Here is a 16,368-nt window from a genome sequence, read left to right as displayed (position 1 = left end):
CGTGTGGTATCTGTAACCATATATATTTCAGGTCACAATATTTTCAGTGGAATCATTTTGTTCTGTAAAAGCAGTTTTTCTTCCAAATCTGTCTCTTTAGGAATTTGATAACTTTCAAGGCAAACCACCTCAAAGGTTGGGGGGCGGGGGGAAGTTGTTTGTTTTTTTTTTTACTTCAAGCTGGAAAAGTTCAGAGTTTAATCGAAGTCTTTCATATTCAATGGACTTTCACATGAAAAAGAAGTTAGTTACCTATACTTTAAGCACTGGACACAAGGTTGCAAGTTTTAAAATAAAAGAAGTATTAGTTTCTCCTCTGAGTTACAGTTCTGAACACAATTATTATTCAGTGACATGCAGTGATTAATATATTTGTAGAGAATTGTATAAAACTGCAAACTAATGATTTTATTAAATGAACCAACCCAAAATGTTGTGCTATTTTGTTCTTTATGCATCTTGCCTAATCAGTTAAAATAAGGTTATTTTTTGAACATATTAAAAACATCAAATTAACCATGAAAAAGCAAAAGAACACAATTTCAGCTAGAGAATATTCAATTTGTTTAAAAAACAAAATTATGATAAAGGTGGAAGATTCCGTGACACCTTCGCTAGAGATACAGATGAACTGCTGACCAGCACTTGCAATTTCAACAAGCTGGTGAAATTATTCAGATGGGTAGCTTAAATAGGGAGTGCTTGGCCTGACACAATAGAAATGATTTTATACTGAGAAAACTTTCCTATTGTATTTTAGATTAATCATTCAGATCTGCTTCCTTTAAAGCTGATACTCCCTGGAAGCTGTGGCTCCAATTATCAGCTAGTTTTGCTGACTGAACTTCTCATGAAGTCAGCTTAATGAACTTTGGGGTGTACGCATAAATACCCTGCATTTTGTAACATTTAGCAGGATGATATTAGAGCCATTATCCCTGTTTTATTCTCACAGAACATCATTATAAAGTAATTACAAAGTACTTGGTTAAATCAATCAAGTATTGATGCCACTAATATTATTAACCATCGCTATCTATAGCTTTTATTTTTGAGGGAGTAAGGCATGAGGTACTATGGATTTTGTTGTATGTTACAAGAATTACAAGTCTTCAGCTCCTTGCACATGTTCTGGTTAACTACAAGACCCATCTCTATAAAATGCAAATAATTTGGTTATTTGTTTTTTCTGAAGCACAAATTTGCTATCTACAGGAATCCACCTTTACAAGGATCATGTTCTAACGATGAAAATGTGCACAAGTAACACAGTGAGATAGATAGATAGATAAAACAATCCTAAATCACACAGCAACCTGCATTTATGTCATTCCTCATATCTGACTGCACCTCACCAATCTCGGTTCAGACTATTAAATCTATCTGAATCCTTCCTCAGAAGAGTTCTCGTTTGTCTCTGCCAATACAGACAGGTCCCATTTACCCCTTACAGGAAAATGCCGTTTCATTGCTTGCTTCCTTTTGGAACATCAGTAATGGATGCTTCCTTACTGGAATGGGCACCTTGCTGAGACAGGCCAAGTCTAAAGTTTCCTGCCAAGGGCTCTGCATGCTAGAACTTAGAACTGGGCAGACTGCATGCATGAATTTCTCACCCACGGTCAAACATGCTACATTTGCACAATGACCGATAGCATTATTGTCATGATTTTACATCAGCAGGAAATTATACCACAGGATTCATTGTCCTGCACAGAGAAGCCATGTATCTTTGGAGCTGAGGCTTTTGATATTAATCCACTGTTACCTTCCCTAGAATCTACTTATGCTCAGCTGCTTTCCCAAAAAGTTCACAATGGCTGATCCCAATGCCATCTGCAAAGTTATTTTCCAAGGAGTAAGTGCCCCTAGGTACGGTGTCTTTCAGAGGTATCGTCAGGAACAGCTATTGCAGTACAAACTGTCCAACTGATAATTGGCTAAATAAAGACTTGCTACAGGTCACCCAGAGAGATCCTGACATCCATAATCAGGACCTAACCTTGTAGAAAGATTACAAAGATTAAAAGCATTCCTTTCCCACAAATCTGCAGAACAGCTCCTCAGAATTTTACAGCAGGAAGAAATGCAAGTGTTTCTTCAGGGAGAGGAGGCACATGTATGTTTGTCACATTATAAGGGGTGAGAAAGAAAAAAAGAAAGCATCCATGTTACTCAATTAAAAATGGTACAGTTGTAAGTGATTTAAAAGGAAAGCTTAACTAATTATAGCTAAGTATCAAACAGCTGAGAATGTAATATTTTCAAATGTATTTTCTTTAAATTTAAAATGTAGATATTCTCAACATTTGCATATAACAGTTGATTTTCTCAGATTTTCTTAAATTCTAAGTTGCTATGCTAATCTCTAGAAGAAATGCAGGAACAGCATTGCATGAGATTTATTTACTCACTAAGTGTTAAACACAGTGGCACTTTTGCCATGTAATATCAACATAGCTTGTGTGCTGGTTTTGGCTGGGATAGAGTTAATTTTCTTCATAGTAGCTGGTATGGGGCTATGTTTTGGATTGGTGTTGAAAACAGTGTTGATAATGCAGGGATGTTTTCATTACTGCTAAGCAGTGCTCACACAGAGTCAAGGCCTTTTCTGCTCCTCACCCCACCCCACCAGCGAGGAGGCTGGGGGTGCACAAGGAGCTGGGAGGGGACACAGCCGGGACAGCTGACCCCAACTGACCAAAGGGATATTCCATACCATATGACATCATGCTCAGCTATAAAGCTGGGGGAAGAAGAAGGAAGGGGGGGACGTTCAGAGTGATGGTGTTCGTCTTCCCAAGTAACCGTTACGCATGACGGAGCCCTGCTTTCCTGGAGATGGCTGAACACCTGCCTGCCCATGGGAAGTGGTGAATGAATTCCTTGTTTTGCTCTGCTTGTGTGCGCGGCTTTTGCTTTACTTATTAAACTGTCTTTCTCTCAACCCACGAGTTTTCTCACTTTTACCCTTCCAATTCTCTCCCCCATCCCACTGGGGGGAGTGAGCAAGCAGCTGTGTGGGGCTTAGTTGCTGGCTGGGGTTAAACCACAACAGTTTTGTTTTTTCAGACCTATTACTGTACCCCACAGGAACATGACAACTCAAATATTCACATTAGGCCCAGTAAAATTAAATCACTGCTCTTTGGTTTCATTAGTCAAAGATGGACCACTATTCCAATGCAAATGGTACAGTTTGCCTCTGCTGTTCACTTTTTGAATACCACAACATAAGTCTTTGGAGAAAGCAGGTCAACAGTTGCTGCAGGAGGATGCAGTTGTGCATCATCCTACAATGACAATGGGCAGACGTACGTACTTTAGGTACCTCACCCAATGCCAAAACCGGAAGAGGCTTTAGCATTCTACTCAACAGAAACTATTCAACAAACGTTACCAGATGGGATGGATATATCATCTCTCAGTGCTTGAGGAAGAAATAAATGCACACTAATCACACAAGCACAGGACTGGGAAAGCCAACGTAGAGGGACTACACAACTATGCATTAAGCTTCATCTTAACCACTTCCCCTGCTCTGTAGAATCGAGCAGCGTTTGTACAACTTGACTGAAAAGCCAAGCTCCAAGTGACTGACAAACTGAAATACTTCAGAGAAAAGAGTTTGCTAAAAATGGTTATTTCTTTACTGCTATTTGAACATTTCATAAGGTTACAATCACCAGCAAGAAATCACACGAACAATGCTAATTTAATAAATCATTGCAACAATAATGCCCTTAGCCTCACATTTCATAAAGCCCTGAGGCACTGAAGGACAAGAACGTAGTTCATTTTATACCCTCATCAGCAACCACGAGGGTGAAAACATGGCAACTTCTCCATGCAGTAGAACTTACTTTTCCAGATAATCTTTTTCCAAACTTCTCTTTTTGAAAACATGGAGAAATCTACCTTCTCAGATACTCTGAAAAAACAATAGTAATAGCCTAACTCTTTTAAACCTCTGCATTAGGTTCCTTTGCCTTTAATGGCTTATGACTCATTATAATTCAGTTTACAAAGGCATTGAACATTTTATGTATGCTACTTAACCATTATGCATTTAAGCATCTCAGAAATAGTTAAAAGAAACAAACTACTGAGGTGCAGGTGCCATGCTAACTTTTATAAAGGCCAAATTAAGACAGACAAAACAAATGCTCCCTGCATCAACTTTTCTTTAAAAAACAAACATGCATTACCTGTTTTAGCTTCATATAAAAAGTTTCTGTGAAGGTTTTTCTGCTGAAGTACCAGAAGCGTTCATTGGCAGGATACACACGCACAACAGTCTCCAGCAAAAACCGGACTGGCTCTACTACTTCAGTAACAACCATATCCACTGCCACAGTCATGAATACACGCTTATCTAAAACACAAAAATGAGTCACATACAGAAAAATTAGCCAATGCTCAAATTTCTCAAAGCAATAACTGACAGAAGTAAACTATTGTTCAAATTGAAAACCCTTTCTATATAATTACCAATTCTATTGCACCCATTTTGTTTATCTGAGTTCTATACCCTACATGCCTGCTGCACAAAATGAGAGTATGCATTAAACAGTGTACCAAGTAACTGATAACTTTTTAAAACAAAGACAGTATGTCTTTGTTTTAAAGACAGGAGCAAAACGTCATGCAAAGGACACAGTATTAAGATAGATGATCCCCCTCAGACAAAAGGAACATGCACAGGATAAGGCCACATTTTAAAGTGCAAACTTACTGCTGAGGAACGTACATATGTATAGCAAATCAGTGCCAAGGATCTCCTACAGCATTGTTTGTCCTAAATCTCTCATAACGCTAAGAAACACTTCAGATCATTTTTTATGTCCGTGCTCATACTCTGTCAGTGAAAAGGACTCAAAACATTCTACCCCTCCCTGTCCCACTCTCTGGGTCGGACAGTCCTTCATAGCAGCAAAACATATTTTTAAAGCAAAGCATGGATCAGTAATCTTAATCTCTAATAGCTCCATCTTCCTGATACTGAAGCATAACTCCAACTTTTTCAAGTAGAGGAGAATGCAGGATCAACTGACAAGAGGATGAGACTGAAATAGTCCAAGTGTATCTTGCAGGTTTACAGTGCAAGAAAAGGTTTGCTGCTTCTGGAAACATTAATCACAGAGAGAGGCAGGAACCATCACGTTGCATCACAACTGATATCTTTCTTGCAGGAAGCACAGATTTTTAAAATAATACTTAGAATCAGACACTACAGAGCCCTAGGTTCCCTTGTCTTATCAGACCAAAGAGGCAAGTGGGAATTTAAAAAAAAAAAAAAAAAAAAAAAAATCCCACACCCAAAAAAAAACCCACACCACAAAACCAAACTACACCACACACGCACAAAGTCATATCATAAAACGGAAACTGTGTCAAGCTGCACAGCAAGAGTTTTGCCTACATGCTACTAGAAATAATGTGGTTTGAAAATCCATCAGCAAGAACACTGACACTGGCTGTATATACTTGGACATGCCTTTAAGCAACTGACGGGAGCTCTGCCTTGGGATAGGAAACAAACTCCAGATTCACATTCAAACCTTTTACATCACATCAGAGAACATAAATTCTAGCAATAAGAAACTGTGCTACATAATCAGGCACTTCAGTGCACCGCTTCCAGCTGGCCAAAGATGAAGGGGATGTAATGCTGTTTGTAATCAACTCACCTCAAAACTAAAAGAAAGAGAATAGCAATGCCTACTATTTATATTGCTTTGCTGAGTACAGAAGGTGGAAAACAACTTTTGCATGCTTAGGACCAAGAAGTCCCGATAACCAGGGAACAGGCACATAACACTAATTTAACGTCTCCAAATCAGCAACACACAGCTCTATGAACAATTATTCACATTTCTATGTTGCATATGTTTATACAGAAAAGTTCCTAGCCACGGACTCTTGGAACATAATGGTATATGTACTCAGACACATGCACCATGATTCCAGGAGAAAATACACACACCAAACCCATGTCAGGTAAAGCAAATTTACAAATGAGATTAAATTACCTTTAGGAGTTTCCTCATTAAGTACTAGAAACATGGGTGCATTAGGATTCCACATTCCAGTAATTACATAAGCCTTCCCATCAGAACTCTTTCCCATGGATTCCTAAAAATAAACACATACAGGATTCTATTAGAGTCATGGTTTGAGATCAAAGAGATTGAGCACGGGGAGGGGAAATAGTCTAGGAACTTCAGAGTAAGATTGTGTTCGCTCTAGAAAACACAATCTAAAGAAAGAATATGAAATAATGGATTGAGAAAGGTTATATGGAAATGGGAGAGAAAGAAGGAACACGAGAAGAGGAGAAACATTATATAAGAAACTGAAGACGATACTTTGTCAACATATTTTTTTAATGCTTATTATAAGCATGAAAGCGTGGTGGGATGTCTGCCACTCTGCTTTCTGAGCAGCTGAGATAGCTGTTAGGAGAGGATGAGTTACAAGAGACTGAACAAAATTAAACTAGCCCCACAGTATACACAGAAATGATCCGGGGGGGGGGGGGGGGGGGAACCCAAACCAACAACAAACAACTTAACAGAGTAAGACCTTAACAACTCCAACCCAAAGGTCAGCCTGATTTTTCCCAATCCATAATTATACCTCTGCCAGATTTTTCCCTGAGTTGCTCAGGCATGGACTTACATTTGTAAGTATGCCAACGGACTGGAATTCCAGTCCATAGGAAATTGAGATTTAAAGAGCCAAATTTCAGGACAACATGCAAATAAAGTCAAAACAGCCACATATGATAAAGTTAATACTACCAGCAATGCCTCTATATCTGGTTAAAATAATCTTATGCTACACATTTGTTACTTCTACAAATATTTCTTATAGACCTGCTAGGAATAATCAGAGTACGTGACCTGCACATATGAGCTATTGCGAGTATGAGGCAAGTACATGCTTCCTGAAGTCTTCTGGGACAGTTCCTATGGATCCAACAGGCCTGTAATGGTAGCCTCTTTATAGATGAAAGGAGACTGACATTCCTACTCTGCAATCCAATTTGTGGTAGAGCAATAAGAGTGACCGAGTTCTCCAGATATAAATAGGGAGAAAGGGGGTTGAAAGGAGAACACCAGTTTATATGTATATGCTATAGCCAAGAAATGAACTAATAAGCCATTACATCCAGCAGTTAAATGTACTTGGAATGTAAATGTAAACAGAATTATAGGTGGACTAAAGACAGGAATTCAAACATACAGTCCATACAGTAAAAAGGTGTTATATAGATTTATAGAAGTCAATTCATTACGCTCCATAACTCACTATAATTTATTCAATTTTCTAATCAAATAATAAAAATGGAAAATCGGAACTAATTTCAGCAAATAAAACCAGAAAAAATGAGCTAGTAGATACAAACAGGCAAATAAAAGAGTCTGACAAGAGAACTAAATACTGATAGCTAGAATCATCAACATGAGTAAAGAAATGGACTAGGCAAAACTGGGATAACTGTATAGTCACAAAATGTCTGATTGGTTTAACCCAAGCACTTCTTGACTTGAAAACGGTTGTATTCTTATCCACAGCGTGAAAGGAAATTGATATTATCACAGAAAGTATCATATTATTTTGTAGTTCTCTTAGAAGCAACTCATAAGAAATGAAGATGGTAGAAGACAAGTGAATACTTCAAACTCTGAGCAAGAAATTAAATTCAAATGAAGCAAATAAAGGCAAAGTTTTCAGTGCCTTGGAAAAATAAGACCACTTCTCTGATGCCCAAATATAAAAACAATTATTTGCTCTAAATTTTTAGGCAACATGCTTAACCCAATACAGAAAGCTTAGTTATTTGTAACAACCAGCTGTCAGCTGACCTAATCAGTGCTTCACCAATTGAACAAAAAACAGATGCCACAGGTTTTGACATTAATTGAAATGTTTTGTCCATTGTACGTAACAAGTTTGTTTCTAGTTTGAAGATATAAACCCCAGGATTTAAGAAACAAAAACCAACCGAACAGATGAGAGGTTTGTTTTGTTGGGTTTTGTTTGTTTTTTAAAATAATCTCTATCTTACTAAACAGGTTATTAGAGCTAAGTATTACCATGTCTAGTAAATGCATGTCACTGTTCCTCACATTTCGTCCAGGACTTAGTAGCATCCCAAAGCATCTGTGAAGTTTATTAAAAAAGAAAAAAAAAAAAAAAAAAAAGACAGATATTAGTTTTTCAAAATACAAGAGTATTTTCTTGAACATAATGGCAAAGCCACCTACTGCTTCTAATTTAAAGAAAATCTTTCTTAGCAATTTTTTCTTAGTGTTATGGCAACGCTCAGGAAACATCACAATATGTATTATAGAAATGACAATGAAATCATTTTCCAGAATGAAGATGACTGAAATTAGTGTCTGACCTGTGAACTATCAATTATTCTTAAAGACAACTTAGAATATTGAGTTTAAAGATATCAACAATTTCTATACATTAGTGATGGAGATTGACAAGAAGAAATTCACTCTCTCTCCAGTCCATTTTAAAAATTGTTTTCATACAATCATACAAAAAGTTACAGATTCACCCATTCCATCACCCATAATGTCACTGGTGTAAAACACCATGTAGCATCATGGGCCCTTAAAAAAAACCAATTTGCTCAATTTTTAGACTTTCATTCTGTTTTAAAATTGAATTTCTGTATTATACAGGGTCTTGAATGCCAGAATTGCGATCCAATCATTTAACGAGAAAATGTTCTTGATATTTTTAAGAGTAAAAAAATAAAAAACTTTCTCAAAACATTCAGACTTTTGAACTTTCTGAATATTGAAGGCACAAATCCAGGTCTGAAGTTTCTGCAAATCATCTTTCTCTCCTTTGAACATACTCCATTGTGAATAAAAAAATACCACACAGAATTACGCATTTGTAACACAAGTTGCAAGCCGTTTTGCACAGACTTTTAAAAATGTTAGATCTCAAATGAGAAAAAAAACCCAAACTTGAAAGCAATTGCATCATAAAATGTTATGGAAAATTGGGGTCGTATTTCAGAGAGTTTTGCTTTGAGAATTTTTCTTCTGTACAGCTCATTTCTCTAATAATCAGACATACCACTTTTTATCACTGACTCTCAGAACAACATAAAATGGAAGCGATCTCTACAAGCAATCTGACCCAAACCTCTACTCAAAAGAGGACCAACTTGAATTGGGTTGCCCAGGGCTTTGTCAAGTCAAGTTCTGAGCATCTGTGTGAGAACAGAGAATGAATGATCTCTTTTGGCAACCTGTTCCAATGCTCAACTCCCTCTGTGTTGACAACAACTGGCCTAATTCAACAGAGGGATTTCCAGTGAAGTAACTTGTGTCTATTGACTCTAATCCTACCACTCTGCACCTCCCAGAAGAGTCTGGCTCCATCTCCTCCATACCCATCCACCAGGTATTTGGATGCACCAGGAAGAGCCCCCCTTTCCCACCTTCTCTAAGTCTGAACAAAAGCAGTTCTGTCATCTGGGCAACCCACTTATCTAAATGAAAATTTAGTTTTTTCAGCAAACATAAATTGTAAGAGATTATTTGAACGTTCATAGGTTAACAATGAAGACAGAATAGTTCCACAGCTTTCAGGCAAGCACACTGTATCATGAACAGAGATATAATAGCAACTATAATTTCAATAATGCTATTAACTGTAAAAGTCTTAAGATATGCAATTACTACACCATCTAGTAAGGTTGCCCCTATTACGTTTGGGTATATGATTTTAATTTTCCACCTCATTACACTTAAACAGTAACTTACATCCACAATTGTATTTTTCCTTCTCCATATTCTTTCGCTACTAGAATCTTAAAAATCAAACTGGTAAATAAAACAGTAGACAACAATTTTGATTTATCTATATAGCATAATGCAGTGTCATGTAAAGCAACCAAGGTAGCTAGGATGCTAGGACTTATATTTAACCACACAAGCAGGCTTCTCTGTGAGACTAGACCAGGCAGAACGTTACAGCAGACTGACTTACAACTTTTTGTTCCTGGGGTAGAAACAGCTCTGAGGGCTATAATTTATAATAGTAGAGGGGTCACTAGCTTCTGGTATATCTGCTAAAGAAAACTGTAAGGGTAAGATTCAGAGGCAAGCAAAATACCTGTGCTTTTCAAAGATAACAGCTCACAGTTCCTAGCTCTTGCTGTGCATCCCTCAGATGTACACAAGTTCTGATGTGTGCCAGCCAAAATTTTGGGGAAGTATGCTTCCAAAAGAGTGGGAGTCAGGAACAAGTAACCCCTGCCTCCCACGGAAGCAGATACTTATGATGACTTGCAGCATCCTGCTACTAGTAGAGTCAGGGCTTCTCTTCACGCTAAGCTCAAAGAGCAAAATTAATTCAGGACCCTCACTTACAGAGGAGCTAGATTTTATGCCAACAGTTGTCCACACATTCAGCCTCTGATTTAAGGAGGCTGAACCACACACCCAGGATTCAAAATGACCTGCATGGACCATGGACCTCAGTCTTGCCGCTTCTGACATGTTGGGTTTTCTGCACTTACAGCTGGCTACCAAGTGGCTATATGCAGGTGCACTACTCTGTTTAAATTCAACTAGCTTCTAGACTTGCAAAAAAAGAACTGAAATTATTCTTCACTAATATATATTTCCATTTATATAAATACAAACGCTACCCACGGATAAGGCTGATGGTATTAAGTTAACATCATAACATGATCTTTAAGAGTTTCCAGCACTAACGAGCAACCAACCAATATTCTGTACATCAGTTCTAAGGACATCAGTTTAGACTTTAACCTAAGCTATACCTACATAACTTGGTCTTAACTCTCCTGTATGACTGGTAGCATACTATATTTAAACACCACTGTATTGAGAACAGAGTCAATCCCCTCATTTCTCAGAATGAAAGGCTATTTCACTCTTCAGAACAACTTTCTTAAAGCCCCCCGATCATTAACCAGAATTTCCTTCTTGAATCCTGTAAACGAGACTTGATATCCCACATTGTGGGACTGAACTTATACAGTGCCATACATGACTCAAACCTGGGAGACAGGAATGAACATCATTTCTTTACCTGCTTTGACCTAGATAAAAACAGGCAAAACACAGGCCAAAGAGGCCACAAAGGTAGGAAGGGCCAAAGTAACTCAACAGAGAGTAACCTACTCTATCAACCTAACCCAGCCATAGGCCCTATCTGAACACCAGGAGGTGGCAAGTTTCTCTGGGTGATACCAGGTTTACTCTTCTGAGACCATGAAGAAAGATTCTTGAACTCTTTAGACCAGAGAGCAAATTTCTTTAGCAACAACATTTTTTCACATTACACTTTCCACTTAGAAATACTTCTGAAGACACACTAAATTGCTTAGAAGCTCTGTCTGATGTAGAAGACATTACTGTCTGATGTAACCTCAACTGATCTTTTATACCGGTTTTGAATTTTAATATTATGCAGGATAAGTACATAAAATGACTTACAAGCCTGTGTATGTCATGTCAATTAAATAACTTTTTATCAGCAAAGCTTGTGGTGATAAAAATAACATCCTAATTGAATATCCTAAACAACATCAAAATAAAAGCTAATTTCTAGGGAAGGTAGCTTTACTTTTGGGGGAAAAAGAACAATCATCAAATGCTATTCAGAAATGCTTAGAAGAGTTTATCACTCATTAACTGAATCCTGAAGCCAAAATTATTTAAGTTAAAAATACATTGAAAATAGGATTTTTTTTTTAAAGCCAATGAGTAGCAAAAGCACAATTTTACAACACAAAAGAATGATGATAAAAAATTCTGCTGTCTATTCTTTGTCTAAAATTTTAGTTTCATTTTTGAAATAAGAGCTTGAAAGCAAGTCAAGAGATCAGTCTTAGGTTTTGGGAGGGTTATGGCATTTTTTCCTTGATTCTCCTGTTATCTTGAATGCCCTTTTCACTAAAATTGAATTCTCCTATTATTACTCTTTTGATAAGATTGCCATCTGGTGGCGTTTGCTATTTTTAAAAATTGAGCTATTGAGAAGGCATTTCCTAATTTAAATTAATACAATACCTACTACTGCTGTAGTAACAAGAGTCTACTGTTAGTGAACACATTAACTAACGGTTATTCTTCACATGCATGGTCCACTTCTTGTGCAAATGCTTTGCACAAAAGGTCAGATTATACTGTCCAAAAGGGATCCCCCTCATGTAATTTCCAGGAAATACAACGTGAGTTATCAACCATTCCGGAGCTATTCCCATCACTTGAAGATAAACATTAGAATCATATTATAACAAAACTACAAAGGAATCCTACTCATCTTGAAGACTCCACCAAAACATTGCTTCTTCTAACCAGCAGGTTGAGTCCAAACTTGTGGTGTTCCAGTACATTGATCTAACAGATTAATATGCTCCAAGGTTTAACATAGCTCAGACAACCTAACTTGGTTACTTTTACTAAACAGTGAGATGCTGGTAATGCAGGATTACAATAAATGCATGGTTTTGCACTACTTAAAAACAACAGAAAGCAAAATCAAAAGCATTTGAATGTCATAAGTATCCTAACACCACATTCAAAAAGACAATTAAAAGGCAAAAAACCCAAGAATATTAGAATATTACAGGCTATGTTTCTTGTTTTCACCTAAAAATCACACAAATACTTCAAAAGAAACTTAAAACTGAACTGCACACCTACAAATTAATTATATTGTGCAATAATACTTTCTGTGTTGTTGTATTTTTTTCTGTCACATAACTTGCAAAGCCAGGGAAAAGTACATTAAATACCGTTCTCTCAAAAACTTAACCTGCATTATTTTCATAAGAATCTTACCTTTCAATGGCCAGTTCTTTGTTCGAGAGTTGCTGAACTGTGATCACCACTTTCTTCTCAATTCCCTGTTTAAGCTTGAAATATAATTTCTCTCTATCCTTTGGCACAGGGCTAAAAGAATAAAGAAATAAGTTTCTTTAGCACAGGTATAGAACATTACCGTTAAACACACAAAAGAAAGTAGCAGCCCACTTAAACTGTTAATGGCTCAACTCATTTGAGAGACCTCCTCTTCCTTTATTCACAAGTTAATAAACCAGCACTGAAGAAAAACAGACTATAGGCTCACACTTAGTATGCTAACTGTCTGGGGGATTTATCAGGCAAATGTAACCAAAAATGCTTGGGGTATTTGGGGGTTTAAAATTATAGAAAATATGCTATATACTGGCTATGAAGCAAAAAATAAATAGGACATTTTCACAGAATTAATTCTTATTATTAACTCTCTCTTCCAGTCCAAAAAATCTTGTAATTCACTGTTAGGCAAAGAATACTTTGCCCCCCTGTCCCCTGTAATGCTTAGAAGTTTACACTTTCTAAATCTTCAATAAATTTGGAATTCATTAGCTTTTTTTTAAAAAAAAGAAATCTCAAAAAAAAAAAAGACACTAGACTGTATTTACTCAAGCAAATTGGTTTGACTAAAGTTTTTGACAGACTTCCTACTATCTTTTCCATTTACACAGGCCTACCTTGAGCATCCCTACCAGAAATCACATATTTAGAAGAAACTAACTTGAAAAAGGTATCCTGATTTTTAATCTTTTTACAGAAAGTATACAGAGAAGAAAATTGTAAAAGCAAAGCAACAGCTTCCTTTTTATAACAAGTCTACTTATGAAAAGAGGCCATATCAATTTTACTGCAACATAGTAGCTGTGCATTCTGCAAGTAGCTATATGCTTTTTTCAAAGAGATTTCTACTTATCCCTTTCCATTCAGATTACCTAAAATTTCCTTTTCCATCATCTTCTTTGACTTCTAAGGAGACACTGAAAGTGTACACATCACTATCTGGAGTAGGAAGAACAAAGTCCTTAACGTGATCAGATGCTTGTTTGGAAGAACGTTTGAATGCGGTTGAGAAGCTATATAAAATTCGGCTGACCTGCAGAAAAGCAAAAGAATTAATAGTTTCATCAAAGAGTATTTTTAATGGGGTACTGTGATGTGGTTTTGAAGGTCATAAAATTACTGTCACTTGCCTCTTATACTGAACACAAAGCATGCCTCATATAACACAAAACATTCAGATCGGGTGTTTAATAACCAAGCAAATTCAGTAACGACATCTCCTATTTCCATTCCTGTCACATTCACTGCTCATGTAATGCTCAGTAAGTTAATATATATTACAAGATTAGGAATGCAACTCATTAGAGGACCTGAATAATGTACTTTTCAGGTTGTATATTTAACAACACAAAGCTTGCTCTTGCAGATGTCAAAAACCAAGGAGATTTCTTCTTTTTCAACCTGTTTTTCCACCCTAGAAAATCCTTTTCTCTCAAACTATCACGTAGTTCTTCCTAAAATATCTAGGGCAGAGTACTGTAAAACGATTCTTTGTAACTCATGAGGTCTACACTCCAACTTTAGTCTGAAACCTCCCCAAATGAGGCCTGAAAAACAGAATACTTGTCTTAAACTTAGGCTTTCTAGATCTTCCCATTACATTGCACTGTGGAATTTTATTGCAATACTAAAAGAAAAAAATTAAATTATATTAATATTCATGTATGACTAGCTGCACATTCTGTGAAACTCATTATATATGTGTTAACATATTTTTCAAGGCACTATATACCATTTCCACATCTGGAATAACTTCTTAAAATACCGCTTGTATCCTTTTTACCAGTCACTGTACAACATTTAATACTTACTGCCTCTTTAATCTCACAGGAGAAAACATGAATCTGGAACTCTTCTGTTCCACAGCTGCTTTCAGTAAATGCAAAACAGTCACTCTCTGAAGTCCCATTTTGTCCACGCACACAAAACAACACCTTATAGATTGGAAAAGAGGCTATCTCCACATTGCTTGATTGATCTATTATTCTGTCAAGGAAAGGAACAGGGAAGATCAAAGAAAAAGGTCAGTAAAACAAACAGGCCTACCTAAAAGGCTTTTCTGCAATTAGGTAAACAAATATCTAAACTGTAATTACGACTAATTTCAAGTACACAAGATGGGCAGTAGGAACAGAAGTGCCAGACTTTCCAAATTTAAGATGTAAATGTTTCTGGTTGTAACATTGGCTTAATTTCTTTTATACTCCATAACATAGACAAATACAGTACCTCTATACCATGCAATAACAATGACCATCACTGCTCTGCAATTGTTTGTGAACAACACAAGAGCAGAAATGTAGAAACCACAGCAACTGTGAAAATGCGATTTGCATACAAAGATCAAAGAAAATCCAACATTATAACAGAATTTAAATCTCTGTTTAAGAAAACATTATTATTCAGAATCTACAGGACTATGTAGCTTAGCAAATGCTTGTTGCCGTGTTCAGGTGAACACTAATCACAGATCTAAGGGCTCATACAAAACTTTAAATTCCTCTCAAACTCAGAACCCAAAGAATATTTCAGAAACTTTCAAGAAGACAACAGGGATGGTGGTCTCAGAACGGACTACTAGACAGTGAGCTTTAAAGAATAATAGTTAGAGCTACAGAGTTCTCCTCTGTCTTTTCGCTACTTGTCCATATGCACATTCACATCAAGGGTGAATAAACATTAGTTACCTGGAACAGAATCCCAAGTCTGTAACAACAAAAATAAAGGACTAATCTTCTAAATGCAAGAAAAGCCCAGAGAGGATTCAGCATACTGTAATATTGGTGGGACACATTAAACGGAATCCCACATGACAAGTGTTCAGATACCAGGAATGGAAACACTCCTCGAAGATGACACTGGTGTCACTTGAACTTTCATGGAGTGTATTATGTCACACATGGATTCACCTTTACAGTTCTGTGCAGATTGTTAAGCAGTCCTTCACTTAATGATGTCCTCTGCAATTAAAGATCAAAGGAACCTGCAGTTTCACTTGCAAAACAACCTTCTTGAATGGCTACAATGGCTATGAAAATAGGTACAGCACATCTAACATCTCGTGTCTACGTGATAGTTCCCATCATAAAAGTATGCAGTGTAATTTCCCAATTCAAATGAAATATTGTCATAACGCCAAACGAAATCTTAAATTGGGTTCAAAGAGCAAAACGGAGGAAAATAATCTATGTGCTTGAAGGTCCTTCTGTCTTTCTGCGCAAGACGATAATCAATACATAGGCGGAGCACAGGAAAGGAAGGAAATCTAACCATGTCCTTCAGATACTTTGGTATCAGAGTTTAAAAATAAAAATAAAAATCTTGAATATTGAGACGCTCCCTACTTCTGGATGCAAGACTGCTACAGGTGCGCCTTTGGTGCGCCTTTAGTGCACCCTGATTAAGAACCCTTGACTCTCTCATCACTAATTAA

At 36.9% G+C, this 16,368-nt stretch overlaps 1 protein-coding gene across 4 annotated transcripts in view; it reads right to left on the bottom strand.

Moving 5' to 3' along the window:
* The window catches only part of RABGAP1L (RAB GTPase activating protein 1 like), a 257,343-nt gene that overhangs the window by 215,029 nt on the left and 25,946 nt on the right, over positions 1-16,368 (bottom strand). For all 4 annotated transcript variants that reach the window (XM_050901438.1, XM_050901437.1, XM_050901439.1 and 1 more), the window contains exons 5-10: positions 14,747-14,921; positions 13,808-13,968; positions 12,858-12,968; positions 8,103-8,169; positions 6,033-6,135; positions 4,209-4,375 (exon numbers count right to left, since the gene is read on the bottom strand). In XM_050901438.1, coding sequence (XP_050757395.1) covers positions 4,209-4,375; positions 6,033-6,135; positions 8,103-8,169; positions 12,858-12,968; positions 13,808-13,968; positions 14,747-14,921 — 784 coding nt within the window. The remainder of the gene's footprint in view (positions 1-4,208; positions 4,376-6,032; positions 6,136-8,102; positions 8,170-12,857; positions 12,969-13,807; positions 13,969-14,746; positions 14,922-16,368) is intronic.

This window comes from Gymnogyps californianus, chromosome 8 (assembly GCF_018139145.2).
Source record: "Gymnogyps californianus isolate 813 chromosome 8, ASM1813914v2, whole genome shotgun sequence".
NCBI classification, from domain to species: Eukaryota; Metazoa; Chordata; class Aves; order Accipitriformes; family Cathartidae; genus Gymnogyps; species Gymnogyps californianus.
The sequence above is the reverse complement of the archived record's forward strand: the minus strand, read 5'-3'. Positions and strand labels throughout refer to the sequence as shown.